Raw genomic sequence first — 24,327 nt, 5'->3', positions numbered from 1 at the left:
AGCTACAGCAGCCCGGCCGGTGGGCGGACGACTTGTCTCACCAGGGGCTCACCTCCCACAGCAGAGCCGCGGACTTGATGACAAAGGTATGATAGAGATCTCGGCGCATAAGCGACTTACAACAGTGCACAAGGAGTGGGAGAATATATATGCTGCTACCGAGTGTCCAAGGATGGGATTTAACTACTCTGCACGTCCATCTTACAGTACTCTTCAACGTCGAGGTATTGTCGACGGCCTTGAATATCTACGTCACCTATTGGGTGCCTGTGTTGAATCTCGTCGAGCCTGTCGAGGTTGCATTACTAATTCACTTCTTCTACGCCCCACCTACACAATCGCGGCAGATAGCATCTTCGCCAAGTTCATTTCACCCGTTCTCGCCCTGTTAGTGCTCTTGCGACATCTGCGGATATAAAGAGCTAGTAGACGGCAGTCAGAAGGATCTGCAGCCCAGTCGTCTTCCATATTGCAAACACTGCAAATCACCTTTCTCTAGACTGACTCACGAAAAAGTACTTTTCGAACACGGTTTTATCCATACTCAAAATGTCGTCTGAGGGACTCAATGTCATCTTCGGTGGGGCTGCGATTGGCAACTCTGAGCCGTGGATAGACGAGGCCTATCTCAATGAGGCGTTTAAGATCCTTGAATCTCACGGCGTCACGACCATTGACTCTGCTCAGCTCTACGGCGAATCTGAAAAGCGACTCGGCGAACTCAAGGCCGGAGACAGATTCACCATCGACACCAAGTGGCTTGGTGGTTGGACTCCCGGTTCGGCGACCAAGGAGGGTATCATCACCTCGGCGAGGGAGAGTATCAAGAAGTTGGGCGTCAAGCAGGTATGCCCGTCATGATCCGTAGCCTATTCCGTTCCCCCTTTCAAACACAATGGGACTTGGGCCCTGAAGATCCGTGATGGCCCTGTCCAGAACAATCGCATCTCCACTTTGATTCGTCCTTTGGACTCAATACTGATGAGAGTACTGCATACAGGTCGACATCTTTTACATCCACGCCCCTGACAGCAAAACTGATATCGAGGAAACCGTTGCCGGCGTCAATGAAGTCCACAAACTCGGCCTATTCAAACGCTTCGGCCTGTCGAACTACACCGCCGAGGACGTCCAAGCCGTCTACGATGTTTGCAAGAAGAATGGCTACGTCCTACCCACAGTGTACCAAGGCAACTACAGCCCGGTCGCACGTCTGCAGGAGACCAAACTGTTCCCAACGATCCGCAAACTGAACATGGCGTTTTACGCATACTCCCCACTGGCCGGTGGCTTCCTGACCAAGACAGCACAGCAGATTAAAGAAGGTGCAGGACGCTTTTCAGAGAAAGCCATTGGCGGGATGTATCGTCAGATGTACATGAAGGACTCGTACCTGAATGCCCTGGCGAAGTGGGAACAGATCGCCAAGGAAGAGGATTGTTCGCGCGCCGAATTGGCCTACCGCTGGGTCACGTACAATTCGCCGCTCAAGAAGAGCTATGGTGATGGGATCATTGTGGGCGCGAGCAAAAAGGAGCAACTTGAGCAGACCCTCGTGGGCATTGAGAAGGGCAAGTTGAGCGACAAGGCGTCCAAGAGCATCGATGAGATCTGGGACACGATTAAGCATGAAGCGCCGGTTGACAATTTCTCGCGATGAGTGGGAGAATTACAGACCTAGGTAGTATTCGACTTGGCTTGACCTGCCCTGCCTTTATCGTCCTGTCCGGGGCGAGCACTGGCGAGCAAGAACAATGTAGGTTGTAGAAAGTCAAGTCATCAGTATCTGTTCAAGTGGTGTTTTCTCAGTGCCGTCAAGATTTTGGTATGCACTCTGGGTTCTAAGATATTCCGGAGCCTATTTCGGTCTGAGCATGCAATGATGGACGGAACATGGATCCGAAGGTGATGTTTGACAGCAGGTCATGGTGTCGTCTGAGTTCCATGCGCCCATCGTGGGGTTTAAGAGCTGGCCCAGTTAAAAGCGGAGGTACCTAAGCCCCCGAGGCCCCTAGATTCAACCCATCGGTGCCCCCACCATCCTTTTTTGGTGCCCAGACCTCCCGCGCCCTGGGCACGGCCGAGAGTACCATCCAACGGCACCGCTGCGCTTACGTACACGCAATGGCATCTTCATCCCCAACTCCAACTTTCCTTCTTTGCATTGCTGCAAATCCTCGTGCTCCTGCATACAACTTGTCGATTCAGCGCCATACGACGCTCCTTTATTCATTGCGATGTCCTAGGAAGAGGGTCACGGGGCTCGCTGCTCGTGACCATTTTGTTCGACTCTGGTGAATTGAGGCCTTGACGCTGATGATCGTAACTGTCATGCTTGATCTCCCAGTCCCTTCCCTCCGACGAGCGTTGCCCATAGCGATGGTTATCTAGAAAGGACCCTTCTGCCACAATGCGCTTGCTCCACCTTTGCGTCGTCCTCTTTCAGAGCATCTGGCTCGCGGAGTCGGGAACGATGGAGAGGTCACGGTTCACACCCTCTACGGAACCCCTGGTTGGAAGCCCGAGCCAGATAAGATTGGCAGCAGAAGAAAGAGAAGACAATTCTACAAACACCGGGAGGACAGATCTCCCCCCTATCTTACAGGATATGTTGGACGCATTGGAGGTCATGCAAGACAGCTACTTTGATCTCTTCTCCGGAACGTGGCCGGACGCCATCGACTGGACGTCTGCTGTTGTGGGATCCCAAGTGTCAGCGACGTTGGCCAGCATTGTTTCCTCTCTCGACGTGTCTTCGACATCCACATGTGCCGACATGTTGGCCTGGCAAAACATCATTGATCGATATTACGCACAAATATCTGTCTTCTATTTTGGCGAGAACGCATTTGCTTTACGAAATCAGGCTTATGACGATATGCTCTGGGTCGTTCTCGGCTGGCTCGAGAACCTCAAATTCGCCGAGATGTATTCTCTGAAGCATTGGGACTTTCTTCGGCACAATAACGGCTGGCATGGCTTGCAGGTCATACCCATGGCTGCCCATCGCGCTCGCATATTCTACGATTTAGCGTCAGTTGGCTGGGACGAATCTCTTTGCGGTGGAGGCATGACCTGGAATCCCTATCTGACGCCCTATAAGAACGCCATCACCAATGAGTTATTCGCAGCTGCCAGCATTGGAATGTATCTATACTTTCCAGGAGACAACAACACTTCGCCATATATGGCGCAACATTCGGACGGTTTCATGAAGCCTCATGATCCGTTATACCTCGAAAATGCGATCAAGAGTTACAAATGGCTTCTGGAAAGCCGGATGCGGCATCGTGTCTCAGGTCTTTACCAAGACGGTTTTCACATCACTGGCTGGCACCGGCATCCCAATGGCACCATCAATCCCGGGACCGGGGATTGCGACGATCTCAATCACATGGTCTATACGTACAATCAGGGTGTCATCTTGTCCGCCAGTCGCGGTCTCTGGCTTGCCACAGGAGCGAGGAGCTATTTGGATGATGGCCATGCCTTGGTGGAAAGCGTGATTCGCGCCACCGGGTGGCCAAATCTCGATCCTACCTGGCGCGGCCTGGGTAGAGGCGGCGTGATGGAGGAATTTTGCGACCATGGGGGCTACTGCAGTCAGGATGGCCAAACCTTCAAAGGCATCTTCTTCCACCATCTGTCAGAATTCTGCCGGCCCTTATGGCCCCAGGAGGAAGCAATCCTCGCCTCGGAGAGTGGAACGGCCGATTTCGATCCAGGTGTCTATGACTATCACCTGGCACGCTGTGCGGCTTACGACAAGTGGGTGGCTCGAAACACAGAGGCTGCCCTAGCTACGAGAACTGCGCATGGTCATTTTGGCATGTGGTGGACTTTTGGAGAGCCGGAAGATGATTCAATGGCACAAATCCACAAGAATACACTGCTTCCAGCTGGTGCTGATGACCATCTCAATCCAAAACCGCAGGATTGGCCGGACCAGTCTGTTGCACCTAACGATAGCAACGATAGAGGTCGCGGCCGGACAGTGGAGACTCAAAGTGGAGGATTGGCCGTACTTCGGGCCAGATGGAATTGGGACGTATATTTCAGACAGATCACTACATGACCCGAATGGCAGCGAATGATTTGACATATACGTGTATATACGCAGCGAAATCGATATTTGGGAACGCATGAATGGTACTTTTTTGGTCGAATTTGAGCCTGAGGGCTTCCTTACTGACAAATATGCTCGGTGCCCTAAATGAGGTCAGTTCTGGCTTACAGAAGCCTGGTGCCTACGTCGACCCACAACGATCTTGCCTGCAGGTGCATCTGCTCACCGGTCATGCAACCAAATTCCCCCGGTAAACGCTGTACCTCCTGACGATAAAGGCATTGGGTAAGATAGGCGAACCTGAGAGGCGGCTTTCACGGCCAGGCCCTGCCACGTTGTGCTGACAAACATTCAGCAAGACCATGATTCATCCGGGATCTTCCAGTCCAGTAGAAATGACCAACTCTATTCTTCCCGCCACTTACACCAGACCGCAAGGCGAGGACGTCGCAAAGCAGATAATGGACACGGAAGGATACCTGGAGAATCGCCTCGCAGCCATACATCCACAGTGACTGCAGCCATCACGACCGACATGTCAGCCCTTACTCCGAAGAGTGCTGAGGTCCTACGGCACAAGCTAGCCAGCAGTGCCAGCCCGTGCCAGCCTTCCACTAACCCCTGTTGATCTGGACATGATATCACAGGTGATATCCAAGGTCGTGCGGACGTGATCTAGGCCCATCTGATGTTCGAAGCACTTGTCGCGTTGTCACAAGCGAATCTAACGATTCAAGGTTGGACCCTGACCGGCCCCGATCCGGATGCTTTGTACCATTACGACCGGGCAATTCAGAGATTGAGAGCGCTTCTCTCTCAACAACGACTTTACCGCCAAGATGCTGTTCTGTTCGCCATAATAGCATTGATGGGCGCCAACGTAAGTTGACAAACGCAACCTCGTTAGGTGCCACCTTGCGTTAAGGCTAACTTCTGCCAGTTTCTCACGAATGACTTGGCTGCATTTGAGATTCACTTGGGCGGCCTGAGAAGAATTGTTGCTCTCAGAGGCGGTCTTGAGCAGTTAGGTTGGCAAGCCATATATTCTCGGGTAAGCCAGTTCGTTGCATAAGAACAACAAGCAATCATTCTGACGTCGCCCTAGATTAGAAAGATTTTGGGCGTATATGTTCAAGCATAGCCAAAGTCCTCGCGCACAGGTAGCACCAGCGAACAACGTCTGCTTGCCGTATCCATACCATCGACAGCCTATTGACAGCCTCGCGGAGCTGATTCCCGCTCTGCCTGCCGGATTCCGCAACCTAGCGCTCAATTACCGTCTGAGCGTGCCTGTCATGACGCTGATCCATCGAGTAGCGATCAAGGGCGAATCTATCGATCAGACGCACCAACAAGCACCGACGCCGACGATAAATGCAGTGAACATGCAGGAGGTGGAATATTGCGTCAGGCTCCTGACGTGCCCGGACATCACCCTCCTCGAGCGAGCTTGCTGTATTGGTCTCCTTGTCGCGGTGATGGATTCTTCGCGCACCGAACGATTCAGCCCATACTACGAACAACAGCTCCAATTCCATTCCGAGGAACTTGTGGGGAACCGTGACATGTTCCGAGAGGACATCGATCTGTCCGAGTTCTATGTTTGGGCGGCGTTCGACATTGCCGCTACCATAGTACCGCCACGACGAGGGGTTTTGTCGCCGAACTATAGATCCGATATACGGTTTGAGCTCCTGTTGGCCGTCTGGAGGCAGTAGGGTCACTTACGGTGGGATGATGTCCTGGATATTCCCAAGAAGTTCTTCTCGACGCCCCGGTGCATTGAGAGCTGGCACAATTGCTGGGAGCTGGGGCTAGACTATCTGGCCCAGTTCGGAACTTGAAGAAGTTGTACCGGATTGTTGCTACGACATGGACCTTAGCGGAGGTGAAAAGGGCGAAGGACGAGGAACGGAGGAATGGCTGGTGCACCAGGCTTTGTCGGCTTTGTGCAAGGTCGCCAAATCTTCGAGGCCGGTCGTTGGTACAAGTGCGCGCCCATTTCCTACGGAGGCAAATTGTGTAGTGATTGCATATGTCAGCAAGAGGGACGGAGCGTACGGGAGCAGCTCGGGAGCGGCGAGGGTATCGAGGGCTTTTATGTTATCATGAAGCCGGCCCGGCCAAAGACGGACCCAATATTTCTTAGCCGAGGATATCTGAACGCTGAGTGGTTCGCTCGGAGAACCATGTGCAACCCAGATTTGATAGGCAGGTACGGCGGGACTAAGCTCGGCTTAGACTAGCGTGACTAGCCTCCCGGACCTCTGGACAACCGAATCTTTTCTCCAGTCTCCAGATTCCGGGGTTGTGAACGTACCGATTAATCATTTAGATATCAATGCTAACAACGCTTTGTGTCGCGACAATGTTTGCTCGACTCTCAACCTTACTTAGATTGTGCAGCGTAGGGCTTTGAACGACGCCGTCGCCATTCTTGGTACATCTCAGGATGAGATGCTTTGCTTGTTGCTGATTCAGCACATCAGCCAGGATGCGTAACATCGCCGGTCCTCGCAGGACTCAGTTCTCCAGCTGCGACGCGTGTCGAAGTTCACGTCTTGCCTGTGATGCTGCTCGAGTGGGCTATGATCCCAGCCAGCAGCAGTGGGCTGGTTCTTGTTCGAGATGCACTCGCCGGAAGAGACCGTGTACGTTCGAGGTAAGTCATCCGGATAATCATCATTGCATGATTTTATTACATCGGGTCAATTGAGCAGTCTAACAGATCATCTGTTTAGTGGATCAAAGATGCGAAGAGGCCAGTAAAGCAGCCTCGTCGAAGCAAGCGGGCGGCATCGCAACAACACATCTCGTCCTCATCGCCCGAATCTATCCGTGCTGGAGGAGAAAACACGACGACGTCTACACCTTCGATCTCTCAACAGTCAATTGGTCATACTCCGTAAGTGAACCTGTTGCTACGGGCTGGAAAATCACACATTAATCCGCAGACAGAACTCGGACTGCCGACTCACACGCTGTCTTACTCAACGTCAGCCCTCCGACATCACTATCTCCTTCGCTCGACAGCATCACGTCTTCGGTGGGCGAATGGCTGGACTGCGTTTACGAAAGCTGCTTTGAACAGATTTTTGGGTTTTGGCTAGGCCGAGACTGCTGCCCATTCGTGTATGAGAACAGTCTTTCGAGTCCTCCTGAGGGGTTTTGAGCTAACGATAACACCCTAGCTGGGACCCAAAGTACGAAGTTGTCTTTGCCCCATCTCGGCTCTTTGCCGAGCTCGACGCATCCATTGACCAGGACTGGGAAGCACGCAACTTAGATGACACTGCAACGCCGCTGAGCCAACGCTTGGAGAGAAACCGTCAGATTGACCAATCTCTCAGACATGCCATTCGCTCATTCGCATCGCAATGGCTCCACATCATTCCAAGGCAGGAGCGCCTTGGTCTCGTCCACGAAGAAGTTGTGCGCGATCTTTGGCGCACTTCGCGACGGGACATGCTGAAAGTGATCAATCGTGTCTCTTACCGCTCCGTTTTGACGTTATTCCTCTTCGGCCTCACACCGATCCCCGTCCGGGTCACCAAGGAGGAAGAGATGGACGGTGTGACAGGGCAAATCTGTGTTCAGGCCGCGCTGCAGCAAGTTCAACGACTCCGCGAGCGTCAAAGAAACTGCCAGTTCAACGGCTCGAAAGTTACGCTCAACTTGGATCCCCTCGCAAGCCCGAAAACAACGAGCTTGCCACTCAGTCAGACGTTTCTTAGCAGCGAAAGCCGCGCGTATTGGGGTGCATTGACCTTCGATACATCCGCCTCGTTAACGCTGAACTTCCGGTCCTCGCTAACATCAGGCCTGCACGGGGTCGGGTCTGAATCATCATGGCGCGTGCTGAGAATGGGTGCACACTCCTTCCGTACCAGGACCCAAGACTGGCGCACACCGACCTTCGAGGTCTCGGATGATACAGCTTCGCAAATCATTGCCGCGGCGGTCGCGTGTAAGGTCTATGTATGGAAAATGATCGCTGTGCTCAAGGAAGCTCTCCGGGAGGGCGATGAGGAAGAGAAAGTCGAACAAGCTTGGGCCGCATTCATCGAGTCCGTCGACTTGTTCCAGGACGGCTTTCGTCCACTGCTGAACGCCTGTGAGCGGAGACTACATTTCCTCAGCCAAGTCGAACGCCTGAACTGGTATGAGGTGATGCTGCACTATCATCTGGGTATCTTGATGCTGGTCGACGCGGTGGAGGCCGCTGAACGGAACGACTTGCTACCACAACTGACTGAGCACAGACTTGATGCGGAGCGTGAGGTCGTCAACGCGCTGAAATTCGGGCTGGAAAGTACGCTTGCCATTCGACCCACTGCGGCAGTTCAGACAACATCGGCAGAAGCGCCGGTGTCGATCACGGCTTCCTTCGTGCAGATTGATCCTTACCCTCACCACATGGTCGCCGGAGTGCAGTTGATGAATAAAGTTATTAGCCGAGAGTACAGGCTGGGCAAGATCAAGCTCGAAACGTACAAGTACCTCAAATCGACGTTGTTGAAGGCGCTGGAGGAATTGCCGCCGACGTCAAAATCGGTGCAGGAGGCGCGGCAGCATTTACAAACTTCTTTGATCGAATTGAAGCCTCGAACTGCCAATTCAAGGGAGACATATATTGTGTAGTGGCCGCTTCGAGGTCATCAAGCTCATTTCCTGTTTCTATCCGGGATGCCTTGGTTTGCAATCGGCTATGCCCCGTTTGCGGGTGGGCAAGGCTCAACCCACCCATCTCCGACTCTGTTAGATTGTTGGGCGGTGGCTGAGAAATATCTGCATCACGCAAGGAAACCCCTCTTGGCTACACAGACGAGAATCTCCATTACAGACTGTGAATGCTTGCAGCATGGGTACGAAGGACATCTACGTCCACGTGATATCACTGCTCGCTGGCAACGGCAAGATTTTCATCCCAAATTGGTATAGTCCAGCCGAGCGGAAGGAAGCCGTACCGCGTTTGATCGCCCGCATGATGCCCGGTACCAAGCTCGACCAAGATTTCTATGATGTATTTTGCCCCGGTGCCAGTATCTGCCATCTGCAGGGTTCCTCGACGTTTCTCCACCACCAAAAGCAACGGACAACATGAGCTCACACATTATCCGGTCATGCCGGGATCCGAAGGTCGTTGATAAAACCTGCACCAACTCTTTATTCAGCACGACGGTCTTGCCAACGTGGACCAAGTCTGGACACAATTGAGCAGACCAGTTGGGGCAGATAAGCGCTCGCATCAATGCCGTCGTCCGCTATCTTCCCCGATTGGGTCCTTGGATATCCCAAGCATGAAAAGACAAAGCCCCATGATGTGCCGCACCGAAGACCAAAGGCCAGACCGCCACGCGGTATCAGAGACAAGGTACCCCTCTACGGCAAACTACCCAAATACACAGGTCCATACCAAGTTGGAACCATCGACCTTGAAGTGCCTGCCAAAGAGCCGCGGACATTCTCACATATTACACGTCAGAAGGTCCATATCATTGCATTGGAAACGGTTCTCATGACGATCTACTATCCAGCCCACCACGATTCAAGGTCAGAGTTGAAAACATCTGGGTTTGGCCAGAAATTTCGCCCAACCTGGCTAAGCCGCCCGAGGGATCAGACCAGTCGTGGATACGCGCGGTTCTCTTCGCTCCCTGAAACTCTTACCGAGGCATGGTTCTTCTGTACGGCTTGGTTCACAAAATTGCCAGCGTACAAGAACGCCAGACTCGCAGATCATTGGCCCCTACAAAACACGGCTTCGACAAACCATCGAAAGCATGAGCGGCGCGTGGGCGAACCTCCTGCAGATGGACCGGACAAGCCCAAGTTTCCTCTCGTTATCTTCAGCCACGGCCTCGGTGGTACTAGAACAGCGTACTCGACTCTCTGTGGCGAGTTAGCTAGTCACGGATTTGTCGTTGTCGCTTTAGAGCACAGGGACGGTAGTGGCCCGAGAACGTTAATCAATCATCCGCCCGAGGGGCCTGCAAGTCGAGAGCGCGTCGAAGAACGTGGAAATGTCGAACACTTCAAGCACAATCAGAACAGGCCATATGATATTGTCGACTTCATCTTTCCGAAAGGCGACAAATTCGATACGACTCCAGGGCATGAAGTGGACAAAGAACTGCGCCGAGCTCAGATAGATCTCCGCTTGGCAGAGATACATGAGGCGTATCAGGTCATGCAAGAGATATGTGCTGGGCATGGTGATGCAGTGGCCGCTCGCAACCTCCGCCTCAAAGGTGCAATTGGCGCATCAAAGGCTGGCCTCGAGGGCATTGACTGGTCCTCCTGGAAGGATCGCTTTCACACCCAAGGCGTGACAATGGTGGGTCATTCGTTTGGCGGAACCACAACTGTGAGCCTTCTTCGACATAGGGACAAATTCAACTATATCACACAAGGCATAGTGTACGATATTTGGGGTATGGCAGTTCTGCCCGCTCCAGATGATCCACAATACCGGCTGCACGTGCCTCTCCTTGGTATCAATTCAGAAGCGTTCATGTACTGGCGCGAAAACTTCGACGTGGCCCAGTCCGTGATCCAGGAGGCTTTGGACGAGGGTCAACCGGCGTGGCTCTTGACCGTTCGAGGCACTGTCCACATTTCTCAGTCGGACTTCTGCGTCCTCTACCCACATGTCGCGAGCCTTGTCTTGAAAACAACCATCAATCCTATCCGAGCGATCGACTTGAACATCGATGCATCCCTGCAATTTCTCTCCCGAGTTATGCCGGAGCAGATCAAGCATAATCAACCTTTCATGAGGACTTTATCCCCGAATAAATTGCTTGACTTGGATGTCTTGCATAAGGTCCCGAGTGAGCACAAACCGAACCAAAAATGGACTGCTGCAAGGCTAAGGATCAAACATGAAGGACTCAAGCGAATGACCCCAGGGGCTCGAAGACGATATTGGAAGCGATTGCACAAGTTGGGCCAGGAAGTCTGGCTTCATTTGAATCCGGATTGCGCAAAGCTCGGGAGGTGCCAGACTTGCATCGATCGACGGTCGGGGCATATGCAGCTGGGAGGCGATGTTGAAGCGGCAGAGGAAGATGAATGGGCAAACATCGAAAGTGGCCAGACGAGTTCGAGGGCGAATTCGTTACGTTCACACGGAGATTGATAGTGTTATGGGACAAAGCATCAAACTTCGGCTCGATATCCACGAGAAAGCCTTTTCTCCGTTTCCATCGCAAGGCCAGGGTCAGATCCTTTCAGATCTGGGCGAAGATAAGGGCATATCTCTGCCAGTCAGGCTTCCCCATGGTTTGGTGGTGCCAACTCTCCACCTCCGACTCCGCAATCCTTCCGGCCACAGGTCAACCAATATGTCGACTTCTTTTTCTCCAAAGATCGCCCTCTTTTGTAACCTTGGTCGGTAAGGTAACATCAACTAAGGTTCGGTTGGGTGGCAGGATCGTGCAGGATGTGCGCATATATCCGTAGCCCAAACCGTCGAAAGGTAGAAAACCGACCCCGTTCTTTCGGCCACCTACTGAACACCGCTTCTTAATCTGTCCACCTTGACAGCCCAATACTGGCAGTCGCTAGATGCGAAGATACCCGGCCATCATGGAGCCCGAACCGAAGGATATTGAAAACGCCAAAGCCGTCGATGCCGCCGTCAAGACCCAGACAGAAGATGACGACCTGAAAAATCCGGAGCATGAGCAGAGAAACGTTGGAACACTAAATCGCAAGCTGAAAGCACGACATGTCCAGTTTCTCGCTCTGTCAGGAGCTATCGGAACTGGTCTGTTCGTTGGGAGTGGCCAAGCGTTGAGCCTAGCTGGTCCGCTCTCAGCCTTCCTGGCCTACCTCATTACAGGGTTCAACCTGTACGCGGTTATCAACAGCTTAGGAGAAATGGCTGCATACCTGCCTCTTCCAGGCGCAGTGCCAGTGTTTGCGGCAAGATTCGTTGATCCAGCATTGGGCTTCACTCTTGGTTGGAATTACTGGTATCAACTTGCAATTGGTGTACCTATTGAAATTTCGGCGGCTGCTGTCGTTATAGGATACTGGCCTAACTCTGTTTCGAATGCGGTCTGGATAACTGTCCTGTTCATACCTATGGTGATTGTCAACTGCTTTCCGGTGCGAATCTATGGCGAGGCAGAGTTTGTCTTTGGTGCTATCAAACTGACTACCATCGTCGGTCTTATCTTGCTCATGTTCATTATCACGCTTGGTGGTGCACCAAACCATGACAGAATCGGCTTCCGATATTGGGATCACCCGGGTCCGATGCTGGAGTATCTCGAGACTGGTGCGTTAGGACGCTTTCTCGCCTTCTGGAAGATATTCATATCAGCGACCTTCAGCTATGGAGGAAGTGAAATGGTCGTTATCGCAGCCGGTGAGACGGAGAATCCTCGCAGGAACATCCCCAAGGCTGTTCGAAGGGTGTTTTGGAGAATTGCTATCTTCTATGTGCTTTCGATCTTCCTTATCGGCATGTGCGTTTCAGCAAAAGACCCACGACTGTTGAACGCAATCAGCAATTCGGCCCCCGGCGCAGCGGCAAGTCCATTTGTGATCGCTATAGTTAACGGTGGGATCCCAGCTCTGCCGTCGATTATCAAGTAAGTCTCGCTAGAAGCCTGTGTCAGTGTTGCAGGAGCTTCCGTCTTGCCCAGGACAGCTATTGAGTGCTAACGTCAATATCAGCGCCGTCATCCTCTCCTCTGCTTGGTCAGCAGGAAACTCGTTCTTCTACGCGTCAACACGCATTCTATACGCGACAGCACTGGATCATCGAGCACCGGCATTTTTGAAATTCGAACGCTTTGGGGTTCCCTATGCTTGTGTGGCTGCAACCTCTCTGCTTAGTCTGCTGGTCTATCTCAACGTCAGCTCGCGGTCCGCCGATGTCTTCTTCTGGATTTCGAATCTCTCCGCGGTCAGCACCCTGATTGTTTGGGCCAGTATCTGCATCACCTATCTTCGGTTTCATTATGCTCTCAAACATAATGGAATAGCAAGGTCGAGCTTGCCATACAAGTCTCCACTGCAACCATTCTTGGCCTACTTTGCAATCTGCTTCTGCATTACCGTAGCCATCTTCAACGGCTTCGACTGCTTCTTTCCCGGCCGGTTCAGCGCGAAGAGCTTTATCCCGCCTTATATTGACATACCCATTTTCGCCTCGCTGTTCTTGGGGTACAAGATCGTCAAGCGGACAAGATTCGTCCGTCTGAAAGACATGGATTTGTGGAGTGGCAAGGCTGAGATCGATCGCATGGAAGGAACGTGGCCGGAGACAAAGCCAAGGAACTTCATCGAGCGGATCTGGTTCTGGATTGCCTGATATGATGGCATTATCTGGGGTGCGAAACGCGGGAAAGCGTCGTCGCCTGCCGCAGTGTCGTTCCCAACTCATTGATGCAGGTTGATATTCCAGGCAAGACTCCACCACCTCGTCGACTATTGACCTGCGCTGCGCATCAATTGTCTGCACGTAGTCAATCCGCAATACAATCAAGCGGCCCTGCTGGTCGCTATTGCGGTCCTTCGCAAACAATGATGAGGTGATCTTGCCATTCACTGACTATTCACATATGTTTGATCGCGCCAGTAATCAAACAATTAATACACCACCACTCACTCCTGGATATTTCATGTTTCTTCCTGCATGTCTACAACCTTACTTTCACATACTTACTTCACCTCATGTCCACGGACAGCATCTCCTCATCGCTGGACAGCATTGAAACACGACCTTCAATATACGATAAAAATACCCTGAGCCCCTCAGCCTTGTCACCCTCTTGACATCAGTATGGACTGGTTCCAACAACTCCGACTCGGCAGGATCGATGCTCAAGCCCGCCCAGTCGACATGTCAGACGTCAGTAAGTTCTTACCTTCCCTCTCCTCGCTCTTTATCAAGCCCACTGACCTCTCGTCCTAGCTCCTCTCCAGTTTGAAGCATGCCGCTTCAATGCTGGCCGACTGCTAGTCCCGAAACGGTACCTCGCCCCATTTGCTGTCACGCGCACCGATCTAGCGCTCATCGAAGCCGGCGTGATCTCCGACAACGGTTATTTGAGGATGAACGATTATGAACGCGGCTTCTGGGACGCAGAATCGTTGCATATCACCCACAAATTGGCGAACAACATCTCGCTGGCCCTCGTGTGTCGACAACACCGCATGGCGCTACTCGATGTGGTCGTTCGCATCGCGCAACTCACTGAGAAGCGCATCAAAGAGAGACAGCTCACCATCAGCCCTCGTCCAACAACGGGAGAAGAAGTGCGCAACTGGATGCTGGGAAGCATGGTGTGGGAGATTTGCGAGGGCGTGTTTCCGGAGGTGGTCGCTGCGAGATATGCGTTTAGTGTAAGGGATATGGCCTTGTGCATCGCACAGTGGGGCCTGGCGATGAAGGGGTAGAGCATCTAGTGGAGAAGGAGAGGTAGTAATAGCATTGGACAGGGTGGCCTCGCGCAGTACAAAGACATGATCTTTGCCTGGATACGGCGGGCGTGCTTCTCCTCCTCGTTGAGGCTCGTTGGCTCTGCTCTGAGATGGAGTTCGCTGTTTTGACAAACAGTAGAGAACATTCCGTTTGCTTTGGCTGGCCTTTTAAAACGCATCGATCTACGCACTTCCCTCTTGTCGTGGGTCAGTCCCTCATTCTCATCCACTTCTCAAAGGACAGAAAACTTACAGCCTATATTCTTGCCCTTTCGGTCCCTGTGCTGAAGGCTAAGATGGCTCCTTGTCGTCGACCTGTCACAGTGATGTGAAAACAGCCGATTGAGGCCAGCGAGGACGCTTTATATAAACGGTCGACTCCTCACGGCGGTGTCTCTTACCACAACAACCTATGTCACCCACGATCCTGCTCGGTCTTGTCAAGGCGGTATCTGTCACCATGGATGAGGCGGTGACTCGCCCATCAAAGCCCTCGTTTGCACGCCATGCCGTCTGCTCCCTCCCAGTCAGACAAAAGGTGCCGTTTGATCCTCGCCAAGCGTGCCTTTTATATCCTACATTATATCTAGAGATATTGTTGTCGCCCTCAGAGTGCGACTTTGTCCACTTTCACACAAATACCAAGATGGATCCAGGTAAGTTTTGCTCTCTCCCTCTTCGCTCCAAGGTCAGGACTAACCGCACCCGCGCAGCTGCGAACTATCAAGCTTCCAAGGAAGCGTACGAGCTGCGCCGCGCCTCCCGCGAGGCAAATCTGCTTGTTCTGCGGGACAGAGGTAAGCCTCCTTTGTCTCAGTTCTTACACACTCCTTCTTGAGAGAATTAAACTAACAATTACGACAGAAAAAAAGATAGCCAAGCGCCGTGCACGTCCGGAGCTTGACATAGAAGCGCCTGTCCTCCTCCCTCCTCTGACCTACAAACCGGTCGAGACGGCGACAACTCCAGCACAGGCCGAAGACGTCGACGTTGATGCCGATGACTGGACAGCCATCGACGCAGAGGACGTCGCTGAAGCTGAAGCTCAAGCTCTCAACAAGCCTTCTACCACCACAACCACCATGAACAAACAACGAACAAACGCAACCGAACGGGACGCCAGGGATGTGCAACTCGTCCGCTTGTACATCAAGGAGATCAACAGCGGCATGCGTCCTGACGCCGTGGCTCGAAAGTACCATATCAGCGTCCTCAACATGGTGGAGTCGATTGCCAAATTCGCAGCGCAGAGAGATGCAGAGGCCATGAAGGCTGGCACCTAGCTGGTACCTGATGGGAAACGCAGATTAGGCACCATCAAATGAAACATGGAAGACGGCTTGGAGAGGAATGGCTCACTTGATTTGATCAGGATCATAATGGATAGACTTGGGAGAGTCAAGTCACTTGGTTAGATGCCATCTTCCAGAACAGCAATCAACGATCATAACAGCCATGAGGACGACGACGGGGTGTTGTCCCTGCATTTGCCATTTCCATTGCCATTTCCTCGTGGGTTTTCCGAAACGTACCTTCCATTCATTCCTCAGGCACACAGGAATCCACAACCCACCACAGTCATTCGCGCCACCAATCAGAAAATCAAACACTCCCTCTATTGTGACTCACTGACTGACTTGCACTTTATCAATTACTTCTTCCAAATTCTCCCTAACAATCTGAGGGTGGTGTACCTTGGTGCTCTACCCGGTGAGGATTGACACACATACAGTGGTTACGCGCTTCCACTGCTAAAGAAAAAGTCAGCATTGATTTGTGTGGTCAGGCGCTCCCACAATAAAAAAGAGAAAACAAGAAGCACAAAGTACATAGTTACACACAAAAAAAACTGATGAATGCATCCTCTAAGGAGAAGCAGAGGTTTTCACTTCCCACCTGTTCTAACCCAGAGATGGACCTCTGCCATAGCGGCAAGTTCGAAACCTGGTAGGGTGGAAAAAGTTTTTGCCTTTTTGCATGTTCAATAGAGATTTATTTTTCCGGACTGTGTGTGTGCGTCTTACAATTGTCTAATGCCACTCGTGGCCAGGTATCATCTGCGGTCCTCAAGCATACCTAGGATATCTGGTAAAGTTGATGCCAAGAAAGCCAAAGTCAGGGGATTCAGCCTTGTTCTTGTCCAGCCTCGTCGCTCCCTCTCACTGTTCAGTGCTCACTGTGCTTGCTGGCACCCTTTACTTAACGCACCCAACGGTATGTGAAACAGTTGATCGTGGTCAACTCCACTCGACATTCCATCGTTTCGATTCGCACATGCCAGATTGGTCCCAGAGTCAACAAGGTGATCTGCCACCACGTCATGTCCATGTCCGTGTCCTTCCCGATCTCATTCTTGTTCTTCACGCTCTCCTGCACGCCATCGCCGATCGTGGTGGCCTTTGCCCTCTTCGTTCTCTGCGAAGACGATGTACATCTCCTCCTGCACATCAAAACACGTCAGGACACAGTCTCGGATACAATCGACAAACGCAAAAAAGAAAATTAAGGGCCAATGAGTGAAGGTGAGAAGGTGAGACAGACCGTTCCAAGACAAACTTTACCAACTTCACCCGCCTGCACCGCAAACATGGCCACCATCCGGACAATCTGATCCACGGTCATGTTGGACTGGTGCGCAATGTTTTCCAGGTTTGCTCCATCTGCAAGACGCCTGGCGATGTCGTGAGCAAACTGAGCACGCTGTTTGAAGTGGTCACTGTGGTCTGCTGGCTGTTTGCTCAGCTGCCGTCCGCCATGACTATCTGGACTTTTGGTTGGACTTGATTGGTTCATCCTGCTCCCTGCCAGGAGGAAGAGACCGTCCAGACGCTTGGAATGAGTTGATTGGTCCATGCTGTTCCCTGCAAGGTATGACACAGAATGTCAGTCAGTCGTGTTGAGTCGGCACTGCGGGCAAGCGAGAGACGCAAACACGACGAAACAAAACTCGACGGCTAACCAACATACCTTCCTTTTTGCTGAAGAAAAAAAATTGGTGGCCCTGAAACTGTGCTATGCTGCGCTACACTGTTGGAAGATAAGAAGGCTTGCAAGTCGCTTGTGTCGGTCCTGGAAAATCGATGGTTCAGAACAGCGCGACCAAAAAAAAACGAATCGCATTATATATAAACACTTTTCGAGTCATTCGCAGACATTCACTACACGAGGTCAGGAGTGTCTCCTAGTACCTAGGCAGGGAGAATTTTGCAGCTGACAGGTACAGGTACAGGTACATGTCTTCACGCCCACACGGTGAATATGTGGTTGTCACTAGTATTGTGGCCCAGGTCGAAAGTCGACTGCCTCCAGCATGTGCGACATGCTAGCCATGTTCACTCCTTCACAGAAGTGTCACACTGGTGACCACAACGAAACCGCTTGTCAATAGGTGGTGCACAAATTGTCTTGATGAACATATGACGAGTTCAAAGGAAACTTGACACAAGTCGACAAGCCCACCCAATCGAACAGGATTGCGGCAGTCAATCGACCCTTGGCAGATCCTGCCGATATTGAATTGGCAAGGATATTGGCTTTTGGGCTACCATGCCGGATATTGGTGATGCATTCATCACCACGCCACGACAGCATCTTCTATCCAAGTCAACCAAGAGGTTGCCGGGCTGCGTCGCTTCAGAAAGGCAGTCGAATGGGTAGGTTATATTGCAGGCGAGAGGAGTGCCCGCGCACATGGGACGAGAGTTGCCCGGATCTGTCGCCCTGCATCCTGTGTACCGTCTCGAGGCGGACCTGACAAAACCCACGATCGAGCTAGCACACTCAAATCGTCTCTCATACAACGGCGTCACTTCCAAGGTTGTGCTGTTTGCATGGCAAATCGTCTCCAGGAAGTAAGAAAACCGGTCAGAGCAGTCGACGAGATTGTTCGTGTACTTCCACGGAATAACGATGAATGTGGTCGCTACCCAGGTTCGACAGGCATCTGGTCCAAGTCTTACTTGCCGTCTCCATGACGAGAGGTGTTAGGCGCCAACGACGAAGGTGCGAAGGGGACGCGTGCAGTGAAAGAGCATACAATATACAGCAGGCTGGAAGGACACCACAGGACTTTGAGCTCGGAGAACCTTGTTGGACTAACATCTGGTCAGAGGGAGCTTCTTGGAAAGAACTTACTGCGTTTGCTTTTTCCCTTTTTCCTCCTTTTTCCTGCCCAACCAAGGATACTTTCCAACACATGGCCATGAGAACGATCCAGGTCTCAATCTGGGTTGCGCGAGGAATCGTCTGTAGAAGACAGAACTACAACTCGGCCAAGGAAGTCGGTCGCTTGGTCGAGGAGAAGACCAAGTTTTACCGAAGAAATCGACAGATTGAAACATTCGCGCATGAAGGGTCCAAGATCCATTGATGAAAATAATACCCTAACCAGAAACATTGCTTTTCGCCATAGCTGCTATACTCCAGTAAAGAAAATGGGGTATCCAATCTTTCGCTATCGTGCCCGCCGTTCATACTCATTATATACCGTCAGAAACTTTGCCCTGACGCACCAAAGCGTGGAACATGTCAGGGTCAACACACAACTGCTCAAAAAATTGCGCTCAACAGACCTCAACACCGGACCCTTCGGAGCAGGAGGGCTCTGCATCACAACTCTTGTTCAACCTCCTCAACTGCTGCTCCTGCGTCTGGTCCGCCTGCGTCCTCCTACGTTCTTCGCATCCTCAATCTTCCCATTTACCTTCTTCCCTGCCTTACTCTTCATCTTATCTATTCTTGCGGGGACATCGTGCTTGTCCGCCTCGGCCACAACATCATCAAGCACATCCGCTCCCACACTCGTGCCCATGATCCAATCCACAAGGCCCCAAGGCCCGAAATTCCCATCTCCGCCGCACAACATGTGCGTATCCGTCCGGCGTGCCATCCCACCGAGAATAAAATTAGTCGGGACCGTACTATACCCACTATACGCGAACGTCTCTTCAAGAGACACCATCGCCATATAGATAACATAGGTAATCAAATGGAAGCGGAAGAGTACGGCGGGTAGGTACGTCGGCAGGAAACTCCGGACAAGGTATGCGAGCGGGTGATCGTAAGTTCCCGCTAAGGGAAACGGCGTCGAGAGAGAGTGATACCACTCATTATGCGCGCGGGACAGGCTGTTCTTCGATTCGTGCAGAGCATACCGGTGCAAAACGTATGTCACTACCTCGCGAAGGAGATAGCCTCGGGCAAGGTCTTTCAATATGCCAAATGGTAAAGGCAGCGCCGTGGTCACGCGCAATGCGGAGCGGATGAGCAGAACGCGTGTGAACAGGACTTCGACCAGGGCTTGAATAGTCACGCCAAGGAGGATATTCAAGACCGACCAGCCGAGTACACGCAGCGTACGCATTGTGCGCTCACGGCTTGCATTCTTGAACGGGAGCGCCGTATCGCCGAGCGCTTTGAGGCTCTCGGCCGCGGAGGGTAGTAGGGCGTCGAAGAGCAGGAAGAACGTCGAGGGGAGGATGTAGAACAAAGTTCTGACGGCGAGGGTCGCGACGATTTCCACACGCAACGGTGGATGGGAGAGGACCAGCGTCGACCATGTGAGATAGAAGAAGAGCAGGTTTAGAGAGGTCGAGTACGAGGAAAACGTCGGGATGAGGAGGAAGCTCAGCATGGGCAGGCCGAGCAGCGCGTCGATCATGGTGCGCAGGGTGTTGTATGTTGAGGAGAAAGGTGATGTTGCGTAGGTGTAAGCAGTTGAGAAGTAGGACGGAGGTGGTGGGCAGGCGATGGCATTGGGGAGTTGGGATGACCACGATTGAGGGAGGTAGCAGGCGGGGTTGTAGGAAACCATTGAGGAGTGATGCCACAGTAATTCAGACGTCACAGCATCAATATTGAGGATATGGAATGCCGATGCTTTGGCTCGCTTAGAGGAGAGACTGCGCAAAACGAATGTGACAAAAAGGGAATTTCGTACTCGTCGCCGGCTGGTCAAAGCGAGTCCAAAGATGGCTGGGATTTGGTGTTTTAGGCCCGTGATCAATCGATCAAATCAACAACGACGTCATCCGCTGCCTTCTGTCGAGACTGTCTTTCGATTTCAGGTTTTGGACATGTGACGCCAAGCCAGTACTAGCCACACTGTCAGCGCCACACACAGATTCTGTACGCCACAGCTTGTTGCATCGAAAATCTGGGACGCTCTCCTCCATCGTGTCTCCTGCTTGGCAAAGTCCTACTGTCACTCAACTGTCGAGCTATGTACGGATACCGTGCACATTGTGGTATGGGGGCACTCCGTATTCATGGGGTCAAATAGCTCGCCCCCACGCCGACGCCAAGCTGACCTTGAAGACAACTTGTTCATTTTCCCACTTCGACCATCGACTGTGCGCCTCCTGCTTCGACGAGAACCCCATCAGGCGGGCCATATATCGCCGTCATCAGAGCTCGAGCATGGGGAGAAACAACGGCAAGTTTGCCAAAGACATCGGATGCCTTTCACCCAGAGTACTAAGGACAGAATAATGTGTCTTGGTTCTAACGTTTCAGCTTTCGATGTTCGCCTCTTAGTACGGCTCGCCCTAGGTTTGCTCTGGCCCCTGAGACAAGGAACATCCGCATTGCAGATCGGGGCAGCTGCCCTACGAGCACCAATCCCACCAAGCATGTTCTGTGTGAATAACCGAAGAGCTTAGCAAGTCAGCAGGCCAACGAACTTAGCAGTTTCGCTAACCGGTGCCTGCCAACATGCGGGGTTTGCATGGGTTATGCAGGGCCCACAAAGAACGACTGTGGATGAGATTGGGGGGAATTGTTACTCGGATGAGGAGTCGAAAGAGCTTCGGGTTGACAGTCCACTGAGTCGTTCTCGACCACAGCATTACAGCATCAACTCCACCCGTTTGTGATTACCGCCTTTCTGCTGCCCTCGTGGACAGTTCACGCACAGTTGTTGACGGCAAAGAAGGCCCGTGGAGATTACTAAGTTTTGTATAAATCGCCTCGCACAGCCCAAACCTCGTCTTCGTACACCACACTGTATTGTCTCTTGTCAAGAATCATCCAACCTTCCTGGCTTACCCTCAACATGTCTCAACCCGACATCCCCAAAACGCAAACCGCGGCAATTGTGCCGAAGCAAGGCGGGCCTGTCGTCTTTGATGACAACTATCCCGTCACCATGCCTGGCAAGGACGAGGTCCTGGTCAAAGTCCTATACACCGGTGTCTGCCAGAGTGGTGAGCTCATCTAACAATCTTCGGAGCATTTTCTCAACACTTACCCTCGACCCGCAGACCTCCATACAAAAGCTGGAACCGCAACGGGTGCCGACGGCAAGCCCATAACGAACATCAAGCTCCCTCACGTTGGTGGACATGAAGGCGTGGGGCGTGTTGTGGCATTTGGACCCAATGTATCACCTAGGGATGACCTCCAACTTGGAACGCTTGTCGGCATTCGCTTCGCCTCTCGAATCTGTCATCAATGCGAGTACTGCACTTCAGGCCAGGAGCAACATTGCACCAACTCCACAAACCATCTCCACCACGAGGACGGCAGCTTCCAGGAATACTGTGTTCTCGACACCAAACATCTGACACTATTACCCCAGGACGTCGATCCGAAGGTCGTCGGACCTGCCCTCTGTGCGGGCGTCACGGCATATAAGGTATGTACCTTCACATCGGGACGAAACCGTCCTGACAGGAAAACAACAGGCTGTCGTCAACGCGAACCTGAAAGAAGGACAATGGCTGACTGTCATCGGGGCGGGGGGTGGCCTTGGCCACTTTGCGGGTGAGTGAGTCTCCCCCGGGCTGCAAGCCTCTTCTGACCCAACATAATCAGTCCAATATGGCCTCGCGCTGGGGGCAAAAGTGCTCGGAGTCGATGCCGGTGTCGAGAAGCAACAGTTCGTGGAGTCCCTAGGGGCGCAATTTCTCGATTTCAGCAAATGCAAGGATCTGGCACAAGAGGTTCAAAAGATTACTGGTGGAGGCACTCACGCAGCAGTCGTGACAAGTGGCCACCCTCGGGCCTTTCAAAAACTGGCCGATATGATAAGAGTGGGTGGGTCGCTGTGTTTGGTCGGCATTCCTCCTGGCGACGTGTGTCTAGACACGCCCATTGCTACTATCGTCATCAAAGGCTTGAGAATCCACGGGAACCTGGTGGGCTCGTTGAAGGAGACCGGGGAAGCTGTCGAGCTGGTTCGAACCGGGAAAGTTAATCCGCGCGTCCAAATTCGACCATTCCGGGAATTGCCAGAAGTGTATGACATGCTGGAGAAAGGCGACATACCTGGGCGGATCGTTTTACAGCTGTAAACATCCAGCCACCAACGATGAGTGGTCGGAGTCGTGTGGGTCAATCTACCATCGAGGTGGCCGTGTAGGGCCGCAGCGGTCCTCTGGCTTCGGCCATTGCAGGTAGTTCGCATACAATTCGCCTACAAAGCGCCTATGCAGACTGCAATGCAATGAAACACGCCTGAATTGCTATTCAGTATCTTTCTTCTCCTGTATGATCTTGGATACTCCTGACCCCTTCCTAACAAAGAGCTGAAAACAAGAAAATCTCGAGTTGTCTGTCGACGGCAGGAGTTCCAGCCATCCAAGGTGATTGCAAAGTACATTTGGAAACGACCAGGGGTCATCCTGGAACACTCTCAGGGCACTTCGGTTCGATGCCTTCAAACACCCGTCAGCGATCTCGTAGGCTGTCCACGTCCGATTTGACGTCCGCCAATGACATGGCTGCGTGTCAAACTGATCGCTTTTGTGACACATACCTGGGGATGGATAAATCTGAAATCAATACTTTTGTGGCCCGTGCATCTGTGTGGCGTTGTCGCCAGACGCAACTCTTGGAGACGTTGGCGTTTGCCTTGCCCTTTTCGATTGTGTCATCTATGAGTTGCATGCCAGACCTGATCGAGTGAGCGGTTTTCAGGAATGGTGTCAGTTTGCCGAAACGCAGATCCTGGTTCATCGTGGGGTTTGCCGCCAAAAGAGGTCCTCCTGATCATTGGCAGGAGTGAGTCTGGGAGAGTTCATCCCCCCTGCATTCTTGTTCGATTGCCCGCACCAAAGAAAAGAACGGTAGCGATGACATGCATAGACTAATTCATCGACCCTCCTCCTCTCTATCCGCATTTCGCTTGAAAGCTCGTGTTCGCGAACGGCCTTACGAAAGTATGCAGTCGACTAGGACAGCGGTTACCAATTCGGACTGTATACCGGTAATGGCTGACCGGGGTTGCTCTTGTGAGCGATGAACGCTTTTGACGTCCCGCGACAACATCTCTGGCATGCAAGCACTTTGTGGATCATGCAAGCACTTTGGGGCGATACAAGCAATTAGTGCCTGCATTGTGTTATCGATACCATGCAGGTTGCCGATGCAGTATGTAAGGCTATCGATAGATTCGCGACGTCTTCACAGAGTTTGTTGCATCGATGATGCTCTTCCAGGTTGGCGCCTCTGCTTTGCAGGGGTCTGTGAGCGAAGTGACAGAGTTGCGTACCTGCGGTAGCGCTCGATTTTGGCCAATGAGTCCTTGCACTGATGGAAGCTGCTTTCTGACCTTTCCGCCGTACCGCACCCGCGTTAGCTAATGTCAAGACACAGGAGCCTGATCGGACATTTTGGAATCTTGAGCGTAGATCTTCCTATCTGCCTTAGCTTGATCTGTGCTTGCAACTTCCGAATGCTGATCGAAAGAAGCATCCCTTGCCGTGGAATGGAGCTCAACTAGCCACACCAGCGTATTCATCCCCCTTGGGCTTCCCGGTGTCTGGCTCGTCTGCGTTCCAGGAATTCGGAGGCGACTCTTTTGGGTCAGTCTGTCTGAAACT

General features: G+C 52.3%; 11 protein-coding genes across 11 annotated transcripts; 9 read left to right on the top strand and 2 right to left on the bottom strand.

Moving 5' to 3' along the window:
- The first annotated feature begins 391 nt into the window (after positions 1-391).
- On the top strand, positions 392-1,794 carry PV05_07278 (uncharacterized protein). The gene is made up of 2 exons (XM_013460088.1): positions 392-846; positions 1,001-1,794. The coding sequence occupies exons 1-2, from the start codon at positions 550-552 to the stop codon at positions 1,658-1,660; spliced, it is 957 nt and encodes a 318-aa protein (XP_013315542.1). The 5' UTR covers positions 392-549; the 3' UTR covers positions 1,661-1,794.
- A 378-nt stretch (positions 1,795-2,172) lies between these two features.
- PV05_07277 (uncharacterized protein) lies at positions 2,173-4,380 on the top strand. The gene has a single exon (XM_013460087.1). The coding sequence runs from the start codon at positions 2,411-2,413 to the stop codon at positions 4,073-4,075; it is 1,665 nt and encodes a 554-aa protein (XP_013315541.1). The 5' UTR covers positions 2,173-2,410; the 3' UTR covers positions 4,076-4,380.
- Positions 4,381-4,754: 374 nt separating this feature from the next.
- Positions 4,755-5,879, top strand: PV05_07276 (uncharacterized protein; the record flags this gene model as incomplete). The annotated part of the gene is made up of 3 exons (XM_013460086.1): positions 4,755-4,946; positions 5,007-5,117; positions 5,227-5,879. 3 exons carry the CDS (start codon positions 4,755-4,757, stop codon positions 5,782-5,784), a joined length of 861 nt encoding a protein of 286 aa, XP_013315540.1. The 3' UTR covers positions 5,785-5,879.
- A 520-nt stretch (positions 5,880-6,399) lies between these two features.
- Positions 6,400-8,935, top strand: PV05_07275 (uncharacterized protein). The gene is made up of 4 exons (XM_013460085.1): positions 6,400-6,728; positions 6,808-6,971; positions 7,025-7,198; positions 7,258-8,935. Exons 1-4 carry the CDS (start codon positions 6,561-6,563, stop codon positions 8,705-8,707), a joined length of 1,956 nt encoding a protein of 651 aa, XP_013315539.1. The 5' UTR covers positions 6,400-6,560; the 3' UTR covers positions 8,708-8,935.
- A 382-nt stretch (positions 8,936-9,317) lies between these two features.
- Positions 9,318-11,207, top strand: PV05_07274 (uncharacterized protein; the record flags this gene model as incomplete). The annotated part of the gene is made up of 1 exon (XM_013460084.1): positions 9,318-11,207. The coding sequence occupies one exon, from the start codon at positions 9,318-9,320 to the stop codon at positions 11,205-11,207; it is 1,890 nt and encodes a 629-aa protein (XP_013315538.1).
- A 449-nt stretch (positions 11,208-11,656) lies between these two features.
- Positions 11,657-13,394, top strand: PV05_07273 (uncharacterized protein; the record flags this gene model as incomplete). Its single annotated transcript, XM_013460083.1, has 2 exons — positions 11,657-12,669; positions 12,755-13,394. The coding sequence occupies 2 exons, from the start codon at positions 11,657-11,659 to the stop codon at positions 13,392-13,394; spliced, it is 1,653 nt and encodes a 550-aa protein (XP_013315537.1).
- A 471-nt stretch (positions 13,395-13,865) lies between these two features.
- PV05_07272 (uncharacterized protein) lies at positions 13,866-14,482 on the top strand (the record flags this gene model as incomplete). Its single annotated transcript, XM_013460082.1, has 2 exons — positions 13,866-13,938; positions 13,998-14,482. 2 exons carry the CDS (start codon positions 13,866-13,868, stop codon positions 14,480-14,482), a joined length of 558 nt encoding a protein of 185 aa, XP_013315536.1.
- Positions 14,483-15,152: 670 nt separating this feature from the next.
- On the top strand, positions 15,153-15,789 carry PV05_07271 (uncharacterized protein; the record flags this gene model as incomplete). Its single annotated transcript, XM_013460081.1, has 3 exons — positions 15,153-15,162; positions 15,220-15,303; positions 15,371-15,789. The coding sequence occupies 3 exons, from the start codon at positions 15,153-15,155 to the stop codon at positions 15,787-15,789; spliced, it is 513 nt and encodes a 170-aa protein (XP_013315535.1).
- A 1,064-nt stretch (positions 15,790-16,853) lies between these two features.
- Positions 16,854-17,359, bottom strand: PV05_07270 (uncharacterized protein; the record flags this gene model as incomplete). The annotated part of the gene is made up of 2 exons (XM_013460080.1): positions 16,854-16,946; positions 17,063-17,359. 2 exons carry the CDS (start codon positions 17,357-17,359, stop codon positions 16,854-16,856), a joined length of 390 nt encoding a protein of 129 aa, XP_013315534.1.
- Positions 17,360-18,853: 1,494 nt separating this feature from the next.
- On the bottom strand, positions 18,854-20,472 carry PV05_07269 (uncharacterized protein). The gene has a single exon (XM_013460079.1). The coding sequence runs from the start codon at positions 20,316-20,318 to the stop codon at positions 19,137-19,139; it is 1,182 nt and encodes a 393-aa protein (XP_013315533.1). The 5' UTR covers positions 20,319-20,472; the 3' UTR covers positions 18,854-19,136.
- A 376-nt stretch (positions 20,473-20,848) lies between these two features.
- PV05_07268 (uncharacterized protein) lies at positions 20,849-23,058 on the top strand. Its single transcript, XM_013460078.1, has 4 exons — positions 20,849-21,708; positions 21,766-22,139; positions 22,189-22,267; positions 22,319-23,058. The coding sequence occupies exons 1-4, from the start codon at positions 21,558-21,560 to the stop codon at positions 22,795-22,797; spliced, it is 1,083 nt and encodes a 360-aa protein (XP_013315532.1). The 5' UTR covers positions 20,849-21,557; the 3' UTR covers positions 22,798-23,058.
- Positions 23,059-24,327: the final 1,269 nt, after the last annotated feature.

This window comes from Exophiala xenobiotica (assembly GCF_000835505.1).
Source record: "Exophiala xenobiotica strain CBS 118157 unplaced genomic scaffold supercont1.4, whole genome shotgun sequence".
Taxonomy (NCBI): domain Eukaryota; kingdom Fungi; phylum Ascomycota; class Eurotiomycetes; order Chaetothyriales; family Herpotrichiellaceae; genus Exophiala; species Exophiala xenobiotica.
The sequence above is the reverse complement of the archived record's forward strand: the minus strand, read 5'-3'. Positions and strand labels throughout refer to the sequence as shown.